At 46.8% G+C, this 23,404-nt stretch overlaps 1 protein-coding gene across 5 annotated transcripts in view; it reads left to right on the top strand.

Moving 5' to 3' along the window:
• Nucleotides 1-23,404, top strand: part of LOC142469876 (uncharacterized) — a 511,728-nt gene that overhangs the window by 473,822 nt on the left and 14,502 nt on the right. For 3 of the 5 annotated variants that reach the window (XM_075576878.1, XM_075576964.1, XM_075576794.1), the window contains 2 exons: nt 8,949-9,466; nt 9,579-9,692. In XM_075576878.1, coding sequence (XP_075432993.1) covers nt 9,028-9,466; nt 9,579-9,692 — 553 coding nt within the window. In that variant the 5' untranslated portion in view covers nt 8,949-9,027. Of the gene's footprint in view, nt 1-779; nt 890-2,108; nt 2,307-8,948; nt 9,467-9,578; nt 9,693-23,404 lie in introns of all 5 variants that reach the window. The other 2 variants (XM_075576714.1, XM_075576627.1) reach the window with 2 other exon arrangements.

The following is a 23,404-nucleotide window of genomic DNA, read 5'->3' as shown; positions in this document are numbered from 1 at the left end:
AATGGTGTTGGCTACTGTTATGGTGCCTGTATCTGTGCTATATTACAGTACCGGGCAAACAAGGTACCGACAGTGGGAATAAGAGCAGTAAGGAAATGCCAGTGTAAGGGAGGCCCTTTCCTGAAGGCCTGACACTGTAACTGGTAATTGGGAGACCTACAGACACCCGAGTAAAAGAGCATTATTATTATTATTATTATTATTATTATTATTACAAGTGCATCTTCAGTCATGGACTATAGATAATTGCATGGGATACTTTAATTAGTTGCATTGTCAGCGAGGGTTTGAGTACAGGAAGTGAGGGGGTTTGGTGGCTATTGAGTGAAAGAGAGTTCCGTAGGGAGTGAGGGATTATGGGAAAGGCTGTAACATGGGAGAGGGCTGTATAGGTAAATGGTGCAGAGATGAGGCGTCCTGGTGTTGAGTTTAGGAGGCTAGTTCGGGTGTAACAAGAGATCTGAGGTGAGATATATGGAGGTGCAGAGGAGTTTAGAGCCTCAGAGGACAGGGTTATAATTGTGTAGTTTATACAGAGATTAATAGGAAGCCAGCAGAGACATTGCATGAGGTGAGAAGCAGAGACGGGTCTAGAAGAGCAGAGGGGTTGAGCAGCAGCATATTATTATTTTTTTTAACTCAAATGTTATTGATTTTTAAAACGCTCATAGGGGGTACAGAAAACACAATAGGGTAGGACGAAGTGGGGGGGAGAGGTACAGAATAATAAAAGTGTAAGGTACAGTAGTCAGAGTATAAATTACACCAATCACACACAGGTCAGAGAACGTCTCACAGGACGGCTCAGTAAATTGAGGCGGCGGATCATAAGGACCGAGGTGGAGATTGGTTTGGGCCCGACCAAGACCTCGTGAGGCTCATACAATTGGTAATTATGTTGGAGCATATCCCTATCTGCAATGACAGACGGCAACCAAACAAGTTTATTTTTACGCTTTTTCTTTCTATATTTTGGGTTAGTTGAGCAGGACGTTAAGAGGTCGGAGGAGGCCTCCCTGTGTCCCTACACAACTCAAACCGGGGTTTCCAGATCAGACAATATGTACGGTAGTTGTCATTTACCAAACCCGTTGGGATTCTCATCTTGCATGCATACCGTATGTTATTCCTGATCTGGGACATGGATGGTACTGATTGCTTTGACCAGTGAGCGGTATTACACCTCTAGTGGCCGTGGCAATCTGCGCAATTAGTTTATTTTAATCTCTGCTGAATTTTACCAACGGTCGGCAAAGCCGGAACATCCATGGGTCCAGATCACATGGTTGAGAGGTTATTCTCTGAATCCACCTCATCACACCAGACCAAATCCTTTTGGATTTTGGGACAATCCCACCACGTATGGATATAGGTTCCTCTGTTGCCACACAATTTATGGCATAGAGGGGACGTACCTGGTGTGATCTTTGATAATCTAACAACATCTGTATGACACTTTGTAGGAGTGGTGCAAATCGAGCGCTTTGCCCCCGCCTCCAAGATGTCCTCCCATTCCTCTCCCTCCAAAACCGCCCCTAAATCTCGTTCCCACTGTGACGGTGAGGGGGTAACCAGGCCATTAATAACGGTATTATGCCAGGCTGGTTACCTCTGAACCATATTGGGTAGTTTAGAGTGTCAGCTCTTGAACCCATGTATGGTACCTGCAATGTATGTGATTGTATTGCAATAATAAGATTTATGTGTAGAAGGGATCCCGAGTGACCGGCCACCCCAAAAATGTATCCGGGAATCGGCTCAGATTCCCGGGGACATATAGACACATCACTCCAGTCAAAATCGTCCCTGGAAAGCAGTTGCGCGACTCACCGCCAGGTTTCCCTGCTTCAGCACAGACCAGAAAGGTAAATGGGGCATAGGGATATGTGTATCCCAGGTACAGTCAGCGGTCCCTAGGTTAATGGGGGTCCCCCAGTATATGCCCAGATCACCAGAACAAGGTATAGAGGTTCTGGGGGGCTTCAACCATCGATACGGTTGCAAGACTGATTTCATGTCTAAGTCCAAATTCCTATGCAGTTAGAAAGTAACTCTGAGACTGAACCTAAGCGTTTATTTCGTTCAACTTTTAAAACATTTTCATATAGGAAGGTGTAGGGGTGCTGAAACTGAACGTGCGCGTCTCAGTCAAACCTATCAAAGTTATGGGATACCCCAAAAGTTGAATCTGGGAATTGAGTGAGATTCTCGGATACAGCCAAGCACATTACTCCGCCAAACTCTGACTCTGAAAGTGCTATTACGACTCCCCGCCAGGATCCCTGCTGCAGCATCATCAAGATAAGGTAAATGGGTATGAAGGGGTTAAACTATATCTACAGCTATTCACGGAATCTCTAGTGTAGCAGAAGTACCCCCACACATACCCAGGTACAGGTAGTCCCCGCTTTTCCAACACAATGCGTCCCGCAAACCCGCGTTGGATGCAGGACAGTCGGAAAGCAGGAACCATGTTAACCAGCGGCGGTTTCCGTCAGATGTGCGAAAACCGCGGCGGATAATGAGGTATTTTTACTGCATTATGCGCCGTCGGATAACGCATCCGACGAAAAGCGAAACGTCGGAAAACGAGGACTGCATGTACACTGAACCTAGTTTAGGGGTTCAGGGGCGACTCCTGCTAGGTTATAAAGCTGAGCAGGTTTTAAAGTGTCTAAGAGTTTTACAAGTTATTTTCTCGTGTGCCAATGAGGCTCGTGACTGTAGGGAATATACACTCTCTCCATCCCCGACACCAGAATAGGGACTTTCAGCACACAGAAAACAGGACACAGCATATTTTATTACATGGGTATAGTTTAATATATTGATAACCTACAAGAAAAGAAAGCGCGCGGCCCATAGTGTAAAATGATTACACATTTAATAAACAAATAAGGGAAGGAGGGAAAAGGCTCACCCACAAATGTGGCATAAAATAAAGTATTTCGGGAACTATAATGTCACCGCCAGCTGGAAGGGTCCCCCAATCCATTCCTCCAAGTTGTAGCTTGCAGTACAGGAACAGAATCAGCCGCTCGTCTGGGAAGGTATTTGGCTGAGCTGCCGGTGATACACAGCAGGACTCTCCGGTCTCGGAGCCCCGAACAACAGGCTAATCGAATGTGCACCTCGCACTGTCGGCCTAGAGCAGCAGGGACACGGACCGGCCACAGTCCCCGGTCCCACAATAGTGACATAATGACGCCGCTTTCCTTTTACGTCCTGACACGTTTCGTCTCGCCGCGGAGACCTCCTCAAAGGAGCATTGGAGGATTCGATTGGAGGACCCTTCCAGCTGGTGGGGACTTTATAGTACCCGGTAACCATTTGCCAGAATCCAGACTCTGGGGAGCCTGAGCAGCGGGTGGGCTCAGTATGCAGGGAGGCAGAGGGGCCAGGTTGGCGCATGCCCCTTTGCTACCTGAGAAAAGGTGCCCACCCGGCTTTACAATACCGGCAAATCAGTGATTGGCTGCAGGAGAATTCCCACGCTCTGATAGGCTGTTCAGGTTCGTGAATGAGAGCCTGAAAGCTTGAGAGCCTGCAGCCAATGAGGAGCACAGATTCCATGCACCAAACCAACAGCGGCAAATTCAAAGAGGCTCCGAACTGAATAGACGCGAGCCGGCTTCAAAGATATTCCGGTGAGAAGTTTCTAAGTTCAGCTCTTTAGAACGTATCGGTCGCGGCTGGCATTGCGCCGAACACAGGTCCAGGAGTTTTGTGAGTAACTAGAGGTCATTGGAAAGTGCTCTAAAAAGGTCATCTTAAGGAATTTAGTTCCAGAAACGGATTTATTCGTTAGCCCTGTTCCCAGTAAGTGTGTTAATCTTGAATTGTGTGTCTGTCTTATACGAGAAATAAATTACCATTTATTTTGCCATCTTGTTTTGCTCAATCAAATGATCCCGGTTATAAAAAGGTGCTGTAGAACCTGGTCTCCTGTGACAATCTGTATCTATTGACTTTTCCCAATGTGATACTTTTTTTTGCTTACACATTTGCTTACACATTTGCTATAATTCCGGTTTGTTGTTAGTGTCATTAAACGTATTCACCTTTATGACATTTGTATTCATTAGTAAATTTAGCCATTAGACAGAGAGTGCTGGTACGTACATATGTGTTAGTACTAGAGCGGGGAATAAGTGTCCCCTCATATTCCGTGCACCCTGCAACCCTGTACATTTATCTTAGTCAGAGTGCTGTCTATCGCCCCCTTTTTTCCCCTTAATCTATATCTATCGATCTCTGTCTCTCTATTTCTCTCTCTCTGGATCCATCATCCGCGCGCTCCCAGCTTACCCAGATCCGCGATCGGGTGTCCTGCATCCTGCAGCGCATCTCGCGGGCCGGCAAACATCAGTGTCCCTCCTGGGGACTCGGCGCTAAATGCCGTCCCCTGGTCCCACCTCAAAGCTTCGCTTGCGTGGTGACGTCACCGTCGCGCAGCGCGCACCCACTATGCGTGGCACACGTGCAGACTCCTTCACTCCGCTGCACAATAGGATTCACCTGTTTTGTGTCCAGCAGCCAACCACAGCCAAGCATACTAGGGAGTATGCTTCCTCTTCATTGGTCTGTTCTCCCTTTATATGCTCAGATGCCACACTGGCAAATTGGCTAAGCATAAACTTTCCTAGGTTTGTTCTGTTTACCGCAGTCCTAGCGTCCTGCCTGTGCCTTGTCTTGTCTTGCCTGACCCTGCTTGTTCTTGGACTCTGCACCTCTCCACTGCTGACCCAGCTTACCAACGACGATCCGTACCTCTCTGCTCCCGACCACGACGATCCGCACCTCTCCAATCCAGACCTCGGCAAGTATCATTGACCATCCTGACTTCTCCTACCCCGACCCGGTTACCTCGGCCAATCTACATTCCAGATGCTCCCACGCGGCTGTGGGTTGGTGTTTATCAAATCCCCACCTCGGCCTCGTGGTCACGCCTTGTTTGTGGTGAGCGCACCGTTACACCCTCTTCCTCCTCCCATCATCTCCCGTCTCATGTAAATCTAAATGGTGACCAGTATACAGATAATATAGAGTGTAAAGCACAACATCTTCAAAAAGTTACCACAGGTGCAGTACTCCACAAATGCTCTCCTACTTGAGCAAAAAGTGTGTGCTGCTCCGTGGTGGCCAAACAAGACAAACATACAACATGAAATACCAAAAATAAAAAACAGAGAAATAAGGGGAACCAGTAGTGTTATACTGTTTGCAAATATGTATAATATGAACAAAGTCCGTGTCGCACTCACAAACACGCTTATAATATTCTGTAAGCAATGGGGAGAAAAGCCTTTTAGGATCCTTTGGTTGATGCGCAAGCCGCTTGCGCTGGTATTTCCGAACTGCAGTTTCGGTTTCCTCGCGGTGTGGCTGCGTGGCTGGGGGTTACGTGCAGCGTATCTCTTCCTCCGTCTCCTTTGGTGCAGGATATGCGGCTCAACTATCTCTCTGCAATCTCCTCTTGTGGAATGGGACGTTTGGCCACACACAAAATGCTGCTGGTGCCACGTGTCGCAATGTTCCGGCGGCGAAGTGTCCCTGTGGAGAAACGCCGGCTGCATTTTGATCGCAACTAAATGCTCGCGGCCAAACGTCCTAGACCGCTCTTCCTGGATGTCTCACTGCTACCTGAAGATTAACATGTCCATAACAGAATTAATATTCTTCCCCCCCCTTCCACTGCCACCGTTACACCAAGTCTCCCTCACTGTCATAACACCGCAATCTCCTCAACACCTCAAGCCTGATGTCTAGCTGTCATCTTTGACTCTGATCTCTCCTTTATTCCTCACAAATTCCTTCCATCTCCACAAAATATCGCCACAATATGCCCGTTTCTCACTCTTGATGCAACTTAAATCCTAATCCAAACACTCACCATGTCCCGCCTCGATTTTCTGCAATCTTCTCTTAGTTGGCATTCCTCTTGTCCGCCTGTCCCAACTCCAATCCATCCAAAATGCTGGTACTAGATTCATCTACCTCACTCACCGCTCCACTTCTACTGCTCCGCTACGCAAATATCTACACTGGCTTCACACAGCCTGTACAATTACATTTATATCCCTAGTAATGACTTAAAAAAAGCCTCAACAACACTGCCTCCCCTACATCTTAGCCCTGATCCCCAAATACATACCTAAATGCCCCCTATGTTCTACCCACGACCTCTGTCTTTTCTCCCACCTACAAGACTTCTCCTGTGCTGCCCCCTCTCTCTGGAATTACCTACCACGCACCCCCCCCAGCTTTTAGATGTTTAAACACTCCCTTAAAACTCACCTTTTCAGGCAAGCCTTCTCGCCATACCTCTAACATCCAACCCCATTGGAACCAGCTGTGTGCCTGGGCCAATCTTCACCCTATGTAACATCCCCTCACCCCCCAAAAAACAAAAGAAAACCTTAATGGATTCAGCTGTCAGATTGGGCCATATTCCGACCTGAGCCACCCCCCACACTTCTTGTTTCAACATTGTCCCCCATTCCCTTGAGTGTAAGTTCTCAGGAGCAGGGACCGCATTACCTTCTGTCTCTGTTTGTGCTTGCTTGTCCTCACTTGTATGTAACGGTTTGTTTGTGTAATATACATAACTCTGTACTGCGCTGCGGAATATGTTGGCCCTTCACAAAAAAACAATAATAAATGACTGAAATGGAGAAGAGGTGAGTAGCTCATTCTTGACCATATTAAGATTGAAAGGAAGAGAGTGAGCACTCAGATTTCTGACTGGACTGCAGATCCAAAGGAGGTAATGAGGTCACCCAGTGAGAGCGTATATAGAGAGAGTAAGGGACCTATATCAAAGCCTTGAGGTACACCAACAGAGATCTAAGGGTGTTTGTCAGACAATATTATGCTCAAAATGAGTGAGGCAAAGTGCCAGAGTAAAGACATCCCTTAAGATATGAGTCAGGATGTCATGAGACAGAAGTCACCGTGAGTGGAAAGGAGTTAAAAAAACATAGCGGCCAGGGGACTGGGCAACAGGGCCAGGGGACTGGGCAACAGGGCCAGGGGACTGGGCAACAGGGCCAGGGGACTGGGCAACAGGGCCAGGGGACTGGGCAACAGGGCCAGGGGACTGGGCAACAGGGCCAGGGGACTGGGCAACAGGGCCAGGGGACTGGGCATGTGGGCAATCCCAACACTTTAGTGAAACTCGAACTGTGCCAGGACATCAGCACGCAATGTCTATCACATGCATAATGTGCAATAACGCGTCACTGTAGTTGAATGTATCCTTATGCATTATGTCATAGGAAATAGTAACAGCATAAATAGCAGAAAGGTACATTGCAAAGTTCCCACGGCAATGCGCCCTGCACAAGGAGAGGAAGCTATCGATCAGTACTCAAGAACGGGGTTCCTACAGCAATTAAGCAGTATTAAACGAGTTATACAGTACCTAAACATCAGAGCGATACAGTGTCACGGGGCTGACACCTGTTCACAAGAATGACAGATGAATCTTTGTAAAGGTTTTGATTAACTGAATCATATGATTATGACTTCATGATTATGAGGTTGCAAGGGACAGATATGCGTTTGTCGCTCACACTTAGGAGCAAGCCAGTCACAAATAGTCTTGTTACATTCGGCAAACTCGTCTGAACATATTACTATGAATCGCATTATTCAAATTATTATAGAAATAAAGATATGGGACGTTTTATATATTCAAGCAAGTTTGGAATTTAAAAAAAAATGATTTTTTTTTTCATCGTAAAAATGTTATTGAGAGATTGATGAAAGTTCTGGGTAAGGACAGGCCCAAAGTTTGGGTTTCAAAGAGGTTTTACAAGCATATGGGTGTATGAATTAGATGTTAACCAAGAGAGTGTTTTATAGCAACCATACACATGAAATCTCATATTCTCAACTCCGTACCCTTGTGAGGAGAAAGCTTATACAGCTCAACCCCGCTATAACGTGGATCCGCGTATAACGCGGTTTGAACGTGAACCCCCAAAAAAATTAAAAAAAATAAAGTTGGGTTTTTTTGCGCACACACTGCACACACTGCACACACTGCACACTCTCACAGCACACACTGCACACTCTCACAGCACACACTGCACACTCTCACAGCACACACTGCACACACTCACAGCCCCCCCTACCTCCGGTTTCAGCTGCTGGGGAATCGTGGGGCTGTCTGCAGGGATCGGGGCTAGGGGCGGGGGGGGGGGATCGGTGCCGGGCTGGGGTGAGGGGCTGCTTGCGAGGGGGATCGGTGCCGGTCTGCTGGCGAGAGGGATTGTGCCGGGCTGGGGAGCGGGTCTGCTGGTGAGGGGGATCGGTGGCGGAGGGGGGGGGGATTGATGCCGGGCTGGGGGGATCGGGGATGTGGGGGGGGGGGGGGAGGGAGTGATCGATGCTGGTAGAAGAGAGCAGCGTAGTCGTATCCAATCCGGGGTCAGCATTGTCACAAGGTAGAATCCAGGCAGGGTCAGGCAGCAGGGTAAGCAGACAGAAACAAGGCAGTGAGTGCAGCGTCACACACACAGGTTATGCTCGGCAAAGGCTGAGAGTTCTGTGAGCATATTTATAGGACCTCCCACCAATGGGAGGCGACCAGGACGTGGGGCTGCGGTTCGCTATAGGCTGCTGGAACACATAGGTGTCCTATAGCACAGCCCACAACGCCATTGCGGAGGCCAGAGGCGGGACCCACTGGCACGGAGGCGGAGCACCGAACACAGCCGCGCGAGGAACTCCCGATGTTAGAGCGGGGACGGGACCGGGGGACAGAAACTGCGGACCGGCATATATGGACAATATGTTTGCTTTGGCGCCCCTGTCTCCTCTTAACTACTTTTTGGGGCTTTAATGTATTAATAATATTAGGTTTGAATGTGTATACTAAATGCTGTATATTTGTCCAAGAAAACAGATCATACTAATTACATTCCTTCCTCTCTTTTATACAGGCACAGCTGTCACCCAACAAATATAAACCAAGGAACCTCCTATCTCAGCACCTACAGAGGGGCACTGCCCACTACCAGCATGGACAGAGGCGCACTGCCCACTAACAGCATGGACAGAGGAGCACTGCCCAATACCAGCATGGACAGAGGAGCACTGCCCACTACCAGCATGGACAGAGGCGCACTGCCCACTAACAGCATGGACAGAGGAGCACTGCCCAATACCAGCATGGACAGAGGAGCACTGCCCACTACCAGCATGGACAGAGGAGCACTGCCCACTACCAGCATGGACAGAGGAGCACTGCCCAATACCAGCATGGACAGAGGAGCACTGCCCACTACCAGCATGGACAGAGGAGCACTGCCCACTACCAGCATGGACAGAGGAGCACTGCCCACTACCAGCATGGACAGAGGGGCACTGCCCACTACCAGCATGGACAGAGGAGCACTGCCGACTACCAGCATGGACAGAGGAGCACTGCCCACTAACAGCATGTATCATCACTTGTTAAGTGAGTTTAGTAGATATTTTGGATATCAAATACCAATATCAGAGGCGGTGAAATCACAAGAAGATTCCCCACTCCCAGCTTTACATGAGGGATTTCCTTTTCTCGTTGGCAGGTTTTCCAGTGGTTGTACCAGAGAGGTTAAAGATTAATGCAGTGAAAGAAGAGCCTAACCCTGAGGAACATCTGACCCCAATAAAGAGAGATATAGGTACATTTGCGGTTGATGGTGAGTACCATAATAGTCTTTTGTGCAGACCAAGGTTATCTAGTTACAAGTAGTAAAGACCACATATAGAAATAAAACGTGACATAGACTGCAACTTAAACCAATACTCGCAGTAACATAAAATGCCCTCAAAACCACATATTAGAGAATGCAGGAGAATACTATATTTTAGATAGTGAAGCACTAATACCCCTTATGGATTATAGAGGTAATGGGATTGGCTTAACACCGCCATTCAAAAAAAGTGATTTCCTGGACATTTCTCATTTCTGAGATAACATAAAAATGTACACATTTAAATACCAACAAATTACACATTTCATACATATTTGATAAAATAATTAAATAACAAATAACTTCTAATGGTCTCAGACAGAGTAATTCCAAATCCTAATTTTTCACAAAAGATGCCCGATCAAATTCAATGTTCAAGCCTCTGGTGCCAGCGCTTGAGTTTTGAGTGTATATGTCTAGAAACATTCGTGTCTGGATATTGCATTCACCCCATCTCCCCCTCTCCAGTTGGCTTTTGGACAATCTCTATACCTTTGCAAATGAAACCTTCCGGATTTTGGCCATGCTTTATATTAAAATGATTTGAGACACTGTGTCTCTAGCCCCTTTCTGATGTTGTAAACATGTTCTGCAAACCGCCTCTTAAGAGGTCTCTCGGCTGGAGACCGCGTGGGGTTCGTGGATCCAGTTCCCGCGTGGGGTTCGTTGGCTAAAGTACAGCTTATATCCACCCCAGGCTGTAACAGAACATGCTGTAAGTAGGCAATTGTACTCGTGCAGAGAGTGTCTGCTGAGTCTGGCTGCTGTGCAGTGGGCTGTTCTCTCTCTTATGTTATAGGAGGATCATTATTGAAAAAGACACTTTAGGAGTTACATTATCCGATCTGTTTTTTTTTTTTTTTTTTTATAACTTCAATTTTATTAGGTGATTCAGTACATACATGGTATCACAGCCCATTGGCTTCAATATAACCACCCCTTTCCTCTTACAACCTACGGGGTATAACATACAGGACAAACAATATATACCGGGAGACAAGACCACAGGGTAACCGGGGTGGGGGGAGGGGGAAAGGGAGGGGATGAGTGCGGAGCGATCTGATCGACGGTTGGGGGTCACTGCCGAAATGTCCCTTACTGACTGGTATTTGGTTCTGACTAATCTGGGGGATATCTAAATTGTCTATTCGGGGATTCCCGGGGTCCCAGGGTCCACTCATGCCTCACACTGTTGCTGTCGCTATGTGGTCGTGGATCTGTTTAGTTACCGGAGAGCGCATTTCTAACTATCATTGCAAGATTGTGGCACTATCCACCACCGGGATGTCTGTCTGGGCCAACCAGGGCGACCAAACTTTTAGAAACTTTGAGCCGGTGTCGTTAACTAAACTTGTCAACTGTTCCATCCGGCAGACGAACCAAATTCTATTACTGATTTTGGGCATTATTGGAATATCTGGCTGCTTCCACACTGCTGCGATCTCGCATCTGGTGGCGGTCGCCAAGTGTGTGATCAATTTATGTGTTGCGTTCGAGAACCCCCGGGTCCGCCTGCCCAATAAGAACAGCCATGGGTCCAGGGTGACCTCCACGCCTAACAGTCTTTGCAGCCAATCTCTAATCTCCATCCAAATCGGAGCCACCTTCTTGCAAGACCACAGCATGTGGTGCAGGTCCGCTCTTTCACCGCACCGCTTTGGGCAGAGCGGTGAATTGCCTTTGACAAATTTCGATAGTTTAGTCGGGGTGTAGTACCAACGCATCAGGACTTTTTTATGCGCTCTCCTTTAACGTGGTGCAGATAGAGCTTTTGGCTGCTGCCTGCAGGATTCTATCCCAGTCCTCGTCCTCTAATGTTTCCCCTAAATCTTCTTCCCACTGTCTCATGTAGCTATGTCTGGGTTCGTCCTCTGTCCCCGGACAGACCACTTCCCTGTACATTCTAGAGGTTAGTCCCCTCGTGTCTGTACCTCTTGAACACATCTGCTCGAAATTTGTTCTGTGGGGCCTAATCGGGGCTCTATTATAGAATGCCCTGATCTGGAGGTATCTGAAGAATTCGGCGTTAGGGATATTTTTTTCCTCTTTAATATGATCAAAAGTTTTGATGAGTTTACTGCCCTCCAGATCGTTTAGTCGGAGATATCCTGACTGAATCCACCTTACAAAGTTAGATCTATCCATGCCTGGAGCGAATTCTGGGTTGCCCCAAATGGGCGTCATCAAGGAGTTTGGCGTTGTGAGAGAACATCTAAATTTAGTAGCCTCCCAAGTCTTCAAGGAATTTAAAGTGGCCTGCAGCGGATCCGCAACCCGGACCGTTTTTTTTGGAGATACAAATTAGATTGTGCAGCTCTAAGGGTGCGCAACATGCTTTTTCCAGTGCCACCCACCTCCGTAAATTCGGGTCTGCGTGCCACTGCACAATTTGGCGTAATTGAGCTGCTTCATAATAGGCAAGCAAACAGGGCACCCCCAACCCTCCTCTCGAGGTCGGCCTCCTCAAGATGTCTTTTTTAATTCTCGGGCCCTTTTTGTTCCAGATAAACTTCGTTATCGTAGACTGTAATGAGAGGACATCCTCTTTCAGCAGGGGGATCGGGAGGGCCTGGAAAAGGTACAGCACTCTTGGCAGGAGATTCATTTTCATGCTGTGAATTCTTCTGATCCAAGAGATGCCACACTCTGCCCATCTCCTGATGTCTTCTCTTAGAGTCTTGAACAACTTGGGATAATTTGCCCTATACAATGCCTTGTATTCTTTTGTAAGATATACCCCTAGGTATTTGATCATAGAGGGTTGCCACTTAAAGTTAAAGTTTAGTCCAATTAATTTTTCTACTGGTTTAGGTAAATTTATATTGAGGGCTTCCGATTTGGCCTGGTTAATTTTGAACCCAGAAATTTGGTTAAATCTCCCTAAAATTGAGAAAACATTGGGCAGGGAGGTAAGGGGATTGGATAATGTCAGGATCACATCATCTGCATACAGTGCCACCTTGTGTGTCTGATCTTCTAGTGAGATTCCTGATATGTCTGGGCTTCTTCTCACATGTGCAGCCAAGGGTTCTATACACAGGGCGAACAGCAAGGGGGACAATGGGCAACCCTGTCTTGTTCCACTACGGATTTGAAATTGCTCCGATGGGAAGCCCTGATGTCGCACCCTCGTCGCCGGCCCCTCGTACAGTGCCATAATGGCTCCCAAGAGACGTCCCTCAAAGCCAAATGCCTCTAGTGTCCCCCTCAAATAGGGCCAATCGATCCTATCGAAAGCTTTTTCCGCATCCAGACTCAATACCATTGACGGAATGTTTTGTTTTTGTGCCAGATCAATCAAGTCAATTATTCGTCTGGTATTGTCTGCCGCTTGCCTTCCTCCGATAAACCCCACCTGATCCGGATGAATCAACCTTGGGAGGACAGTACCCGCTCTATTTGCTATGAGCTTGGAGAAAATTTTGATGTCCGTATTAATTAAGGAGATGGGCCGGTAGCTCTTGCAGTCCGCCGGGTCCTTTCCAGGTTTATGGATCAGGGAGATAGACGCCTGAAGCATTTGAGCTGGGAACGAGGCCCCTTCTAAGACCGAATTGAAGAGTTTTAGCATATGCGGGGCTAGTATATTCACATATTTTTTATAATATAGATTTGAGAAGCCATCTGGGCCAGGCGCCTTGGCCGGCTTTAAGGACTTTACAACGTTCGTTAACTCTTCTAAAGAGAAGTCTTCCTGTAACGCCTCTCCCTCCGCTCTGCTCAATGTTGGTAATTTCACCCCTTTTAAGAATTCCCGAAGATTGTCCCTCGTTTTCTGATTGTGTATGACCTTACCTCCATCATAGAGCGCCTCGTAGTAGGTTTTAAATTCCTCCACGATCCGCTTAGGATTAAAAGTAAGCTCTCCCCCCTGCGTGCGAATTGATTGAATGTGGTAATTTGGAACTTTATTTCTAAGTCTAGTAGCCAAGAGTGTGTCCGGCTTGTTCGCCTTCTCGAAAAACTTTCGTTTGGTCCAACTCAACCACTTCTCAGCCTGGGAGGCTAATCGTAAGTTTAACTGATGTTTGATATATAACAATTCATTCAGGGAAGAGTCGTATTTGGAATTTTTATGCGTTGCCGTGAGAGCTGTCAATTTCTCCCGCAGCTCTTTTGTCTGGCGCTCCTGTTCTCTTTTGCGTCTAGCCGCTAGCCACATAAGAGATTCCCAGAGGGTAGCCTTATGGGCCTCCCACAACATGGCGCATGATGTCACACTACCCTCGTTCTCATTAAAATACTCCTTTATCTTTTCTCCTACCTCTCAATTGTCGGTATTTTCAATAGATCTCAGAATTCATCACGCTTTATTCTCGCCCTACTTCTGTCGCTGGGTTTCGTGGCTGCTCTGCCCCTTGTTGGCGGTGTGCTGTTTTCGGCTCCTTCGTCTCTTTCTTCTACCCCGTCATCCTCATTCTGCTGGGACGGGAGGGGGTGGGATGGGGGGTGGGCGGGTGGGTTACATAAGGAGACTCCACAGGGGAAAACAAAGGGGAGAACACAACATGAATACAAATACTGTGACAAACGCCCCTCTTTTGTAGCGCTGACGTCTGTCTGGGCTCTTCCCGACACAGTCTTCTAGGGTTATTTATACAACAAACAGGAACATGCAAAGTATTACGTTTCTTAACTCAGGCTTCTGCCTGCTTTATTTTCATCCAAGTAAGGTACTGCAGCTTTAACATGTGTAGGCAGGAGGCACTCAGACATTTAACCTTCAGCGGTTTACTCATATCAGTGTTATAGCATTTCACACAGTGTCACTTTTAGGAAATAAAAACCAAAACATATAAAGAAATCCTATCCCTTTCAGGGATCTAACTACACATCAGAATTAGTCTCTAACTGCTGCTGGGCCAACTAACCTGGTTCCCCAGCTTAAAACAATGCCCTCTCATTTAGGGTCACTAGATACAGCATAGTCTTTTAGCAACAGCAGTAAACATTTGTTTGTCTTATCTGTTCGTGGTGGGAACTCGGTCCCAAGTGTCCAGGCAAATCCTCTGGTACTGTGATTCTTGGAAGGGCCGTGCACCCCGAAACTGGATACAGGGGAGCAGCGATACCCCCAGCCTCCAGGCTCTAAGGAGAGAGACTGAAATGCAAACTTCTCTGCTCTAAATACCTGTGCAAGTGATTAGAAGAGCAGGTGAGGGAGAACTAGACCCATTGTAATCTGTGGTCTGGATTTTCCATCCAGCAGCCTGAGTTAATGTGAAGCTGTGGAATGGATCATTTTTAACTATTCCTGCACTTTCTGACCTAAAACGGGGCAGAAAGCTGCCTAACATCTTTGGACTATGTCACAATACATAGGTAACAACAACTTGTCATCGGCTCCAGGGCATCCCCGTCCTGAAGCCAAGTCCAGCGCCTGTGGGGTGGCGGTCCCCGTGGGCCCCTGTCCACAACTCTCCTTCCGCCCCCCAAGGACTTTATCGAGTTCCGGAGGAGACCCCTCCCCCCGGCCCCAACTGAGACCCATGCCAACTCCGGGGTATGTGGCCCTTCCTCCACCCCGTGTCCGCGCTCTCTCTACACCCTTACTAACCCATTAAGTGAAACTCTTTTGTTTTTTATAAACTTGTAACTAGGAACTTTAAGCCCCCGCACCTCTCTGTGCTACGTGGTTTGAGGCCTGTAAATCCCTGTGAACTTCCTGGAATTCCCTTCCTCTGCTAGTGTTCTATCACGCTGAAGCGGCGGTTCCTGCCTTCTCCTGCATTTCCCCTTCCCTACTACCTTCTAACTCCTGCCGCTGCTAACTCTCTAACGCTCCTTCTCCTCCCTCTACCCTCCACCCCCTTCTATATCTCCTACTCCCCTCTCCTCGTTCTGAATTATCTCCTTCTCCTACCGCTTACCCTCCTTTCCAACCTCCTTACCCTACCCTCTACTCTTCCCTCCCTCCCCTAACCTTTACTCTATCCCCCCTACCCTCTACTCTAATTCAATCCCCGGCAGTGTTCCGGATGCCTATGGGGGCTTTCCGGCCCTGCGCGTCGCTCTCCTAGGCCTCTTCCTATGCCAGCTGCACAGTCTGCCCCCTCCAAGATGGCGCCCGCTGTTTCGGCCCTCTATGATGACGGCTTCCTGTTTCCGGTGGCCGCCATTTTGGATGTGTCTCTGCCTCGAGGAGGATGGAGCGCGCGCTCTCCTCCCGCCCTTTCGCTCCTTCCTGGTTCTGCGCCTCACGCTGGATCGAGGAGGGCGCCATCTCCCCCTCCATCTTCGTCCATCGCCGAAACCAGGAACCAAGGTAATTTTTAACCATTTTCCCCAGGTATTTTCGCCGTTTTCTTAGACAGGTTGGAGGACTTTGTGGTTCTTCTGAGAATTGCTTTTCCATCGCGTTTCCCCCCCAGGGGTAGCATTCCAGAGTGGTAGGCACCATGTTTCATCAGGTGGGGGCAACTTAACTTAGTGTAATAATACAACTTTATTTAACTGAACTCAACTTCCGAGGCTCTTATAGTCCATCACTTCTTATTTCCCGTAGACCTAGCCGGCCCAGCTCCTCCGCTCCACTCGGGCTCCAGTGCCTCCTCAGTTTCCATCTTCCTCGATGGGGGCCCTTGCAGGCCCAGCTTAGCCAAGAATGCTGGTCCCTCCACCGGGTCTTTCATTGTAGTGGACCTCCCGTTCCGCGTCACCTGCAGTCCAAACGGGAAGGTCCAACGGTACCTTATATTCTGGTACCGTAGAACTTTTGTTACTGGCAATAGATTGCGGCGCCTTAGTAGTGTGACGGGGGACAAATCTTGGAAGATTAGCATTCTGTTGCCCTCAAACTCCACGCCTGGCAGGGCCCTCGTTTGGCGTAGAACCGCCTCTCTGGTGGTATAGAAGTGCAGCCTGGTGATGATGTCCCGGGGCTGCTCACTCTGTAACGGCCTGGAGCGGAGGGCCCTGTGGCAACGATCCATGGCCCGTGCCTCCTTGTTATAGTCCGGCAGCAGGGCCTCAAGCCATCGCGCGACAAACTCCTCGCAGACCCCTCTTATGCAAATGTTGTTACGCCTGTCGCGGTTTTCAGCATCCTCTTGGCGTTCTTTCAGCTCATCGATCTGCCGCTGTAGGTCTCCCGTTTTCTTCTCCGTTTTCTTCACCACCTTTATTGTTTGGTCCACTTTTTTTTCTAAGTCGTCTGTTCGTGCTCCCAGTTTGGTGACTTCCCTCTTAACCTCCTTAATGTCGGCTTGCAGGAGGGACTTCAGATCATTATGTAATCTCTCAAAGTCACATCGTCTAGCCGGTAACATGCGCGACGGCCACGGGGTTGGCAGTGTAAAGGATTAGCTCCGTGCCGCGCATACATAAAACAATATAAAAACACCCCGAAAATCACTAAAATTGCAATAAAAAGCTCTACAGCACGAAATAAACGTAGCAGGATGGCTCTGAAAAAGCCTGCCAGCCAAAAGAAGCACAAACTGACCGATGTCAGAACCTACTTCGGAGGCGCTAGTTCGGGCGACATAGCAGGAGAAATGGCTCCGGTTTCAAACCCCGACACGGACACAGAGGTAGAAGGAGAGGAGGAAGGGGCTAGCAAGCAATCCGATCTGTTTTTTTGGGACATTTCATTGACACTATCACGGACATTGAAATTGGTACTTTTTGTATCTTTTAACATTGTATTGCGCCGGAGACTACATTTCCTTGTGCACTAGGCACTTATTACCTTTATTGGTTTTTGTATTTTAGGTCAAGCGCTATTTTGTATGTTTTTGTAGCTAGTTTTCTTAAAGTCCAGGGGTGTTTCAGGTCCAACCGCTTCTCTCTCTAATGTCTCTTTTTTCCCCCCTTTCCGCGCTCTGACCATTACCTATGTAATTTACTCTGTAGGAGATGAGGATAGAACACTGGCGATGGTTTAGGAGAAATAGCAATGTAGGTTTTATTAGCCAGCAGCTTTAAACATAAACAAAATGACAGCAGAAAATAATAACCAGGCCTTACCCCATGGAGGGGGCTGACTAAAATTCAGCAGTCCCTACCTGAGGGCTGGAAGGCTAGGTATCTTACTAACCTTTTTACTCCAGTTCAAAGACGGGTACCTTTAGACAGGGTCATCTCCCACTTCAGTCCAGGGTCTGTGGTGGTGTCTGTGGGTTCCTTCTGGCGGGTTCCAGGGACCAGTATTCCTTGAAACAGAATCTCTCTTCCAATGGGATCTCTCTGGCAGCACAGACTCTCGCTCTGTGCTAGAGATCTCCATGCAGTCTGCGCAGCAGCATTTTAAGCCTTCTTGATGAGCCAGCTGGAGACTGGTCAATCAACTCCTGCTGAAATTAACCAGCTCCCTGCTGGACTCATCAGCTCATGACAGGCTTTCTTTTGGAAGCCTGTTAGACAGGGGGAAGGCCCTGTTACATACTCTCCCTGAATTCTCAGTTTCTTCATTTCCATTTACCCCTCAGTCCTTCAGGGACGTGTGTTTCATTAAGCTAATGACTCAACTCCATTTTGTGCTCAGTCTTATCTCTTTTCTGCTCCTCTACTGACCCTGAAAACCTTGTAATCAACTAAATTTCTGCCCTATGTGTTGTTGTTCATCTGAGGTTGTATTTACCTAATTTTTAGACCTGATAAGGAACAGATGATTGTTATTATGTCCTGATATGTAAAACCATAGAATTCAAAGAGGGTGTACTTTCTTTTTCACACAACTGTATATACAGTAGCAACAGAAAATGTCTGCAGCACTCACTATGATATGGTAACAAAAAGGTAGTATAAAATTATATCTAACAGTTTAAAAAAATAAAATATGAGCGACTATTCAGACCTGACGGTCCTTTCTCAAGCTCCTCTCCAAGTGTAGTACACACTAGCTTTTTATAGTGTGTGTTCAAAAGTTTTGGCTCCAGCACCCCCCCCCCCCCCACTTGAGCCTACGGTAGCTCACAATGATAATCGATTCCTTCACAGTCTCTTGCGTATGTGCGCATATGTTCTTCAATGTTTAGATAAGTTTCCCTTTCAATATCCGACAGCCGCATCCCCACTCAGCATAGGACAGTCAAGTCTTAGTACCTCTCCAAGAGGTGTCCTCAGAGCCAAGGTTCACGTTGTCTCTCGTAGTCTGAAAGCGTTTCCTCGATCGTTGTGGAGAGATATACTGCAGGAAACCAGAAGCATGGAAGCCACGCCCCCCTCTATGAGGCCGACAGTATCCCTAGCATCAAATTTTGGCAACCCGCGGTCCGACAATGGAGGGGAAGCAGAGAAAGCACCGTCCACAGCAGGCAACAGCCGGCGTCCTCGGCAATTGGTTCACCGGCTGACAGCCCATCAAGTTATTACTGAGCTACTGGAAATAACAATAGAGGGAGAGGCACAGGGAAAACCTAGACTTGCTATGAACTCAGTAAACATTATAATCACATAAGGGGGAAACAAAAAATGCTAGCAACCACAATAGTACTAGATCTATACCGGCCAAACTATTTAAAAAAATAAACAATGTATGAATAAAAACAGGATCTATTCTTAGGAAGAAAACCGCATAGGGGTTAATGTCTCTGATATAAAATGTACACTCAACTCTATCCTCATGGAGATTAATTATATATTTGCAATAGGGTCCTCCAAGTATTGAAATGTAACTCAACATAGGTTATAGCCCTGTCCCTGGATTGATAATATATACTGGATCACATACTGCATTGTATATATGTGTACAATTTCCATAGTCTAGGAAACATCAAATTTTAAAGACATATTGATAATGATATTGTCACGGGAGACAGGCCGAACCTGACGAAGTATCGCGAGATACGAAACGCGTCGTTCGGGCAACGTTTACTTGTTTGGCTCCTGCTGTCCACCGTAGTGCTCCGTCGCCATTACCGTCCAGCCCTGTGGACCAGATGCAGTATACAGAGGAGCTTCTAGTGAGGCGCAGCCCTGACCCGTGCAGGAGCACTGTTGTTTCCCACGGAGGGGATTGGGTGTACATGTTAATGCTAGACTGGTGAACCCTATAACTGTGCCCGCCGGACTATCCCCAGTGTGATCCAGATACGATTCATGATGTGACTACGCTTTACGCAGGATTTCGTTCAAGTACAGCGGTAGCGGTTCCAAGACGCAAGGGGTTAATAACATCACAACCAAGAATTTACCCCAAACTCTGGAACTTGTTAGCCCTGGGGACTCCCGAACGAATTCATACGAACTCCAACGATATTCTTTGATTTGGCAAAGTTATTAGATTTATTCTTGTGCTTTCTCGCAAAGGACATTTTAATTTATTTTGTTTCCCCATCCCGGTAAGTGTCGTATTAAGTGTATTCTGAAGTTGTCGTGTGTTTGTCTAGCAAGGAAATAAATCACAATTTTATTTTGCCTCATTTTTGTGTTCAATCTAGAATCCCAAAATATAAAAAGTGTTGATAAGTTCTGGTCCACCGTGACAATGTCCTTTGGGAGAAATCGCAAGAAATGCAGTCTCTGTTTAAAGTCTACTTGGCTAGATCACAAGTTGCCGATCTAATAACTTTGCCAAATCAAAGAATTTCGTTGAAGTTCGTAGGAATTGGTTCGGGATTCCCCAGGGCTAACGAATTCCGACGTTTGGGGTAAATTCTTGGTTCAGGAAACCCTTTTGTCTGTTAGTGTGAATTATGACACTTGCAGACCACTCAGGGTCTGCGTTTCTCTGCCCTATTGTACACAATCAGAGTGGTCAGCCTTTGATCAGGGAGGCTGTTTGTAGACAAATGGTCGCCATCCTGAACATTAACATAAAGCAGAGCCAGTAACTTTTCCCGGGCTTTCTACCAGACTTGCAAAACAGTATTTTCTTTAATATCTACACATTAATATAATCCGTTCTGTGGGTCTGAGCGGGCTGAAATTTGCCAGGTCCTGTAGCTATAGCGGAGAATCCTGCATTAAAGTTAATAGGGGATTTTAACTTGGTTTTTGTATGGTGGCCAAATATCAGCCTTCCACGACCCCCAAAACCGGAGATACAAAAACCAAGTTAAAATCCCCTATTAACTTTAATGCAGGATTCTCCGCTATAGCTAAAAGAAATCACAGCGTTTCACTCTCCTATTGAAATCAATGGGCTCCGCCGCTATAGGCTTTCAATGGAGCAACTCCGTGATTGAAGTCAATGGGACAAACCTTACTTTTTCACATTTGCCCACACTCCGTCTGGTTGATCAGAGAGGGCTGAAAATGGCCATGCAGTCATGCTGCAACAGTGACTACATGTGACCAAAATCCTAGCCCTCTGGTCCTCACAGAACCGGAGATATGGGTTTACACTTTTCATACTTTCGGACTTAGCCGTTTCAAAGCCACGCGTCTTTCCTCCATTAGAATCAATATGGCCGCGCCGCCATAGGAAATGCATGGGCCGGCGCCGCCATAGGATTCAATGGGGCCTCCGCTCTCGTTAGAGTCAATGGCGCAACCCTCGTGGTGAGCACGACCCTTTACGGGGGTCCTTCATTCTCGGACCTTGGTGTGGTCGAGTGTGGGTGTTCCTAGGGTCTAGGGGCAAAAAGAATTTTATTCCTGGGTGCCCTAGAATCTACGTTTCCTACGCCAATTGTACGTGAACTTGACTCAGTGTGATCAAAGCTCTTTTTTAGATATTTTATCCGCTTCTGCGGTTTGGATGGCTGCCAACCCGTTCCTGGAGGTCGGCGTAGAGGAATCCCCATTGAAATGAATGGCTCCATTGACTTACAATGGGGAACCGCCGCTCCTCTCGGGCGCCACCTGCAGGTCTTCTGATGAAAATGGGCCCAAATCGACCTGTTTCCCCATAGGATCGCATGGAGCTGCAACGGCGACCTATGGGGAGCTGCAAAATGGAGCCTGCAAAGGCAGGAAAATGGAACAAAGGGCTATAATCACTCCTTAACTATTAACCCTTTCCCTCCCGCATCGATCCCAGTGTATGTATTGGTGCAGACACTGGAATGGGAACAATACATATTTACAAGGGAATACACATTTGAGTGCTGAAGCAGGGAAAAATCACATTACTGGACCGCAGTCCAGTTAACCCCTTGCCTCCCAAGTGAGAGCAGGGAGTGGCCAAATGGGGTGTAACCCCTTTAATACCGGGCCAAACCCCCTCTCCCATGACAGTACTGTATTAGAGTCAATAGATCAACAGGCGTTAACCTCTTTAATTATGACAGGGGACATAAGTGTTGTAAATAACCCAGATCTAGATAAATCTACAACGCCGGGGGATAGTCACTCAAGGCTGACCCAGAAAAATACTAAAACTTTTCGAGGAATAATAAAAAAAACTTTTCACTCATAGATATCTGGAGGGCCCAACACTAGGGCCAGCTGGATTATACCTTTTTCTCAGCTCCACATCAGACCTACTCGAGGATTGATTATTTTCTGGGTACCAAAGATATTCTCAGGCATCCTCAGTCTAATTTAGGGTCAATATCTTGGTCTGACCATGCTCTGAGTGCTCTCTCTTTCCTTCGGTAAAAATAACCAGTCTCCATGGAAATTAAATGACTCTATTGAATTCGCAAGAGATAGAGGACAATCAAACAAAAACTGAAAGAATACTTTGCAATAAACAAAGGCTCTGTGTCTATCCCAGCAATCCTATTGGAAGCACACAAGGCATCAATTAGAGGAGATCTGATATCCACAGTGGCATACAAAAAAAAAAGAGAAACAAAAACAATACAAAGAAATATCTGACAAATTGACCTCATTAGAGCAACAACATAAACAAAATCCCTCAAAAAAATTATACAAACTCTTGGACAAGTCCAGAATAGAACTAAAACAGATTGAAGTAGACGAAGTAGAGAGAGCACTAAGATGGACATATCAAAGATATTATAAGGGTAATAAGGCAGATAGGTTGTTGGCCAATAAACTCAGAGGTCTGAGAGTTAAATCTCAAATCCCCGCAATTCGCACAAAAGCAGGGCCAACAACATACAATGAAAAAGAAATAACACAAGAATTTTTGAAATTTTATACCAAACTATATAACTTAAATTCTACACAAAGTGGTCATACAAGTTCCGAGGCAATAGCTGAATATGTAAAAAAATGTAGTCTGCCGGTTCTCTCAGAGGAAGATTCTCAAGTATTAAATAAAAGAATCACACAGGAAGAACTCTCGGATGCTTTAAAACTATTTAAAACAAATAAAACTCCAGGCCCTGGTGTTTTTTCCAACCTGTACTATAAAAAATTCAAGGCGGTGCTGTGCCCGTACATTCTCGAGACATTCAATTCATTCCTGGAGGTGGCACCCATTCCCACCTCGATGTCTGTCTAAAGCCAATTTGACCATTCTACACATGGAGGGATGGGACCCACTCCAATGTGACAACTACAGACCTATTTCCTTATTAAACTCTGATTTAAAAATGTATAGTAAAATATTAGCAAATAGATTGTCCCCGATCCTTCCAAGGCTTATTCATATAGACCAAGTCAGTTTTGTCTCGGACAGACAAGCCTCTGACAATACCCGAAAGATTATAAACATTGTGGACCGTTCTCACGATAGCTTACAGTGTTATAATATACACCAAAATAACTGGGTTGCATTGAATACGACTGTGATATGATAAAGAAAGTTTATTCCTTCAGGGAAGGTGAACACACAATATTGAACAAATAACACAGAATAT

Source organism: Ascaphus truei, chromosome 1, assembly GCF_040206685.1.
Source record: "Ascaphus truei isolate aAscTru1 chromosome 1, aAscTru1.hap1, whole genome shotgun sequence".
NCBI lineage: Eukaryota > Metazoa > Chordata > Amphibia > Anura > Ascaphidae > Ascaphus > Ascaphus truei.
The sequence above is the reverse complement of the archived record's forward strand: the minus strand, read 5'-3'. Positions and strand labels throughout refer to the sequence as shown.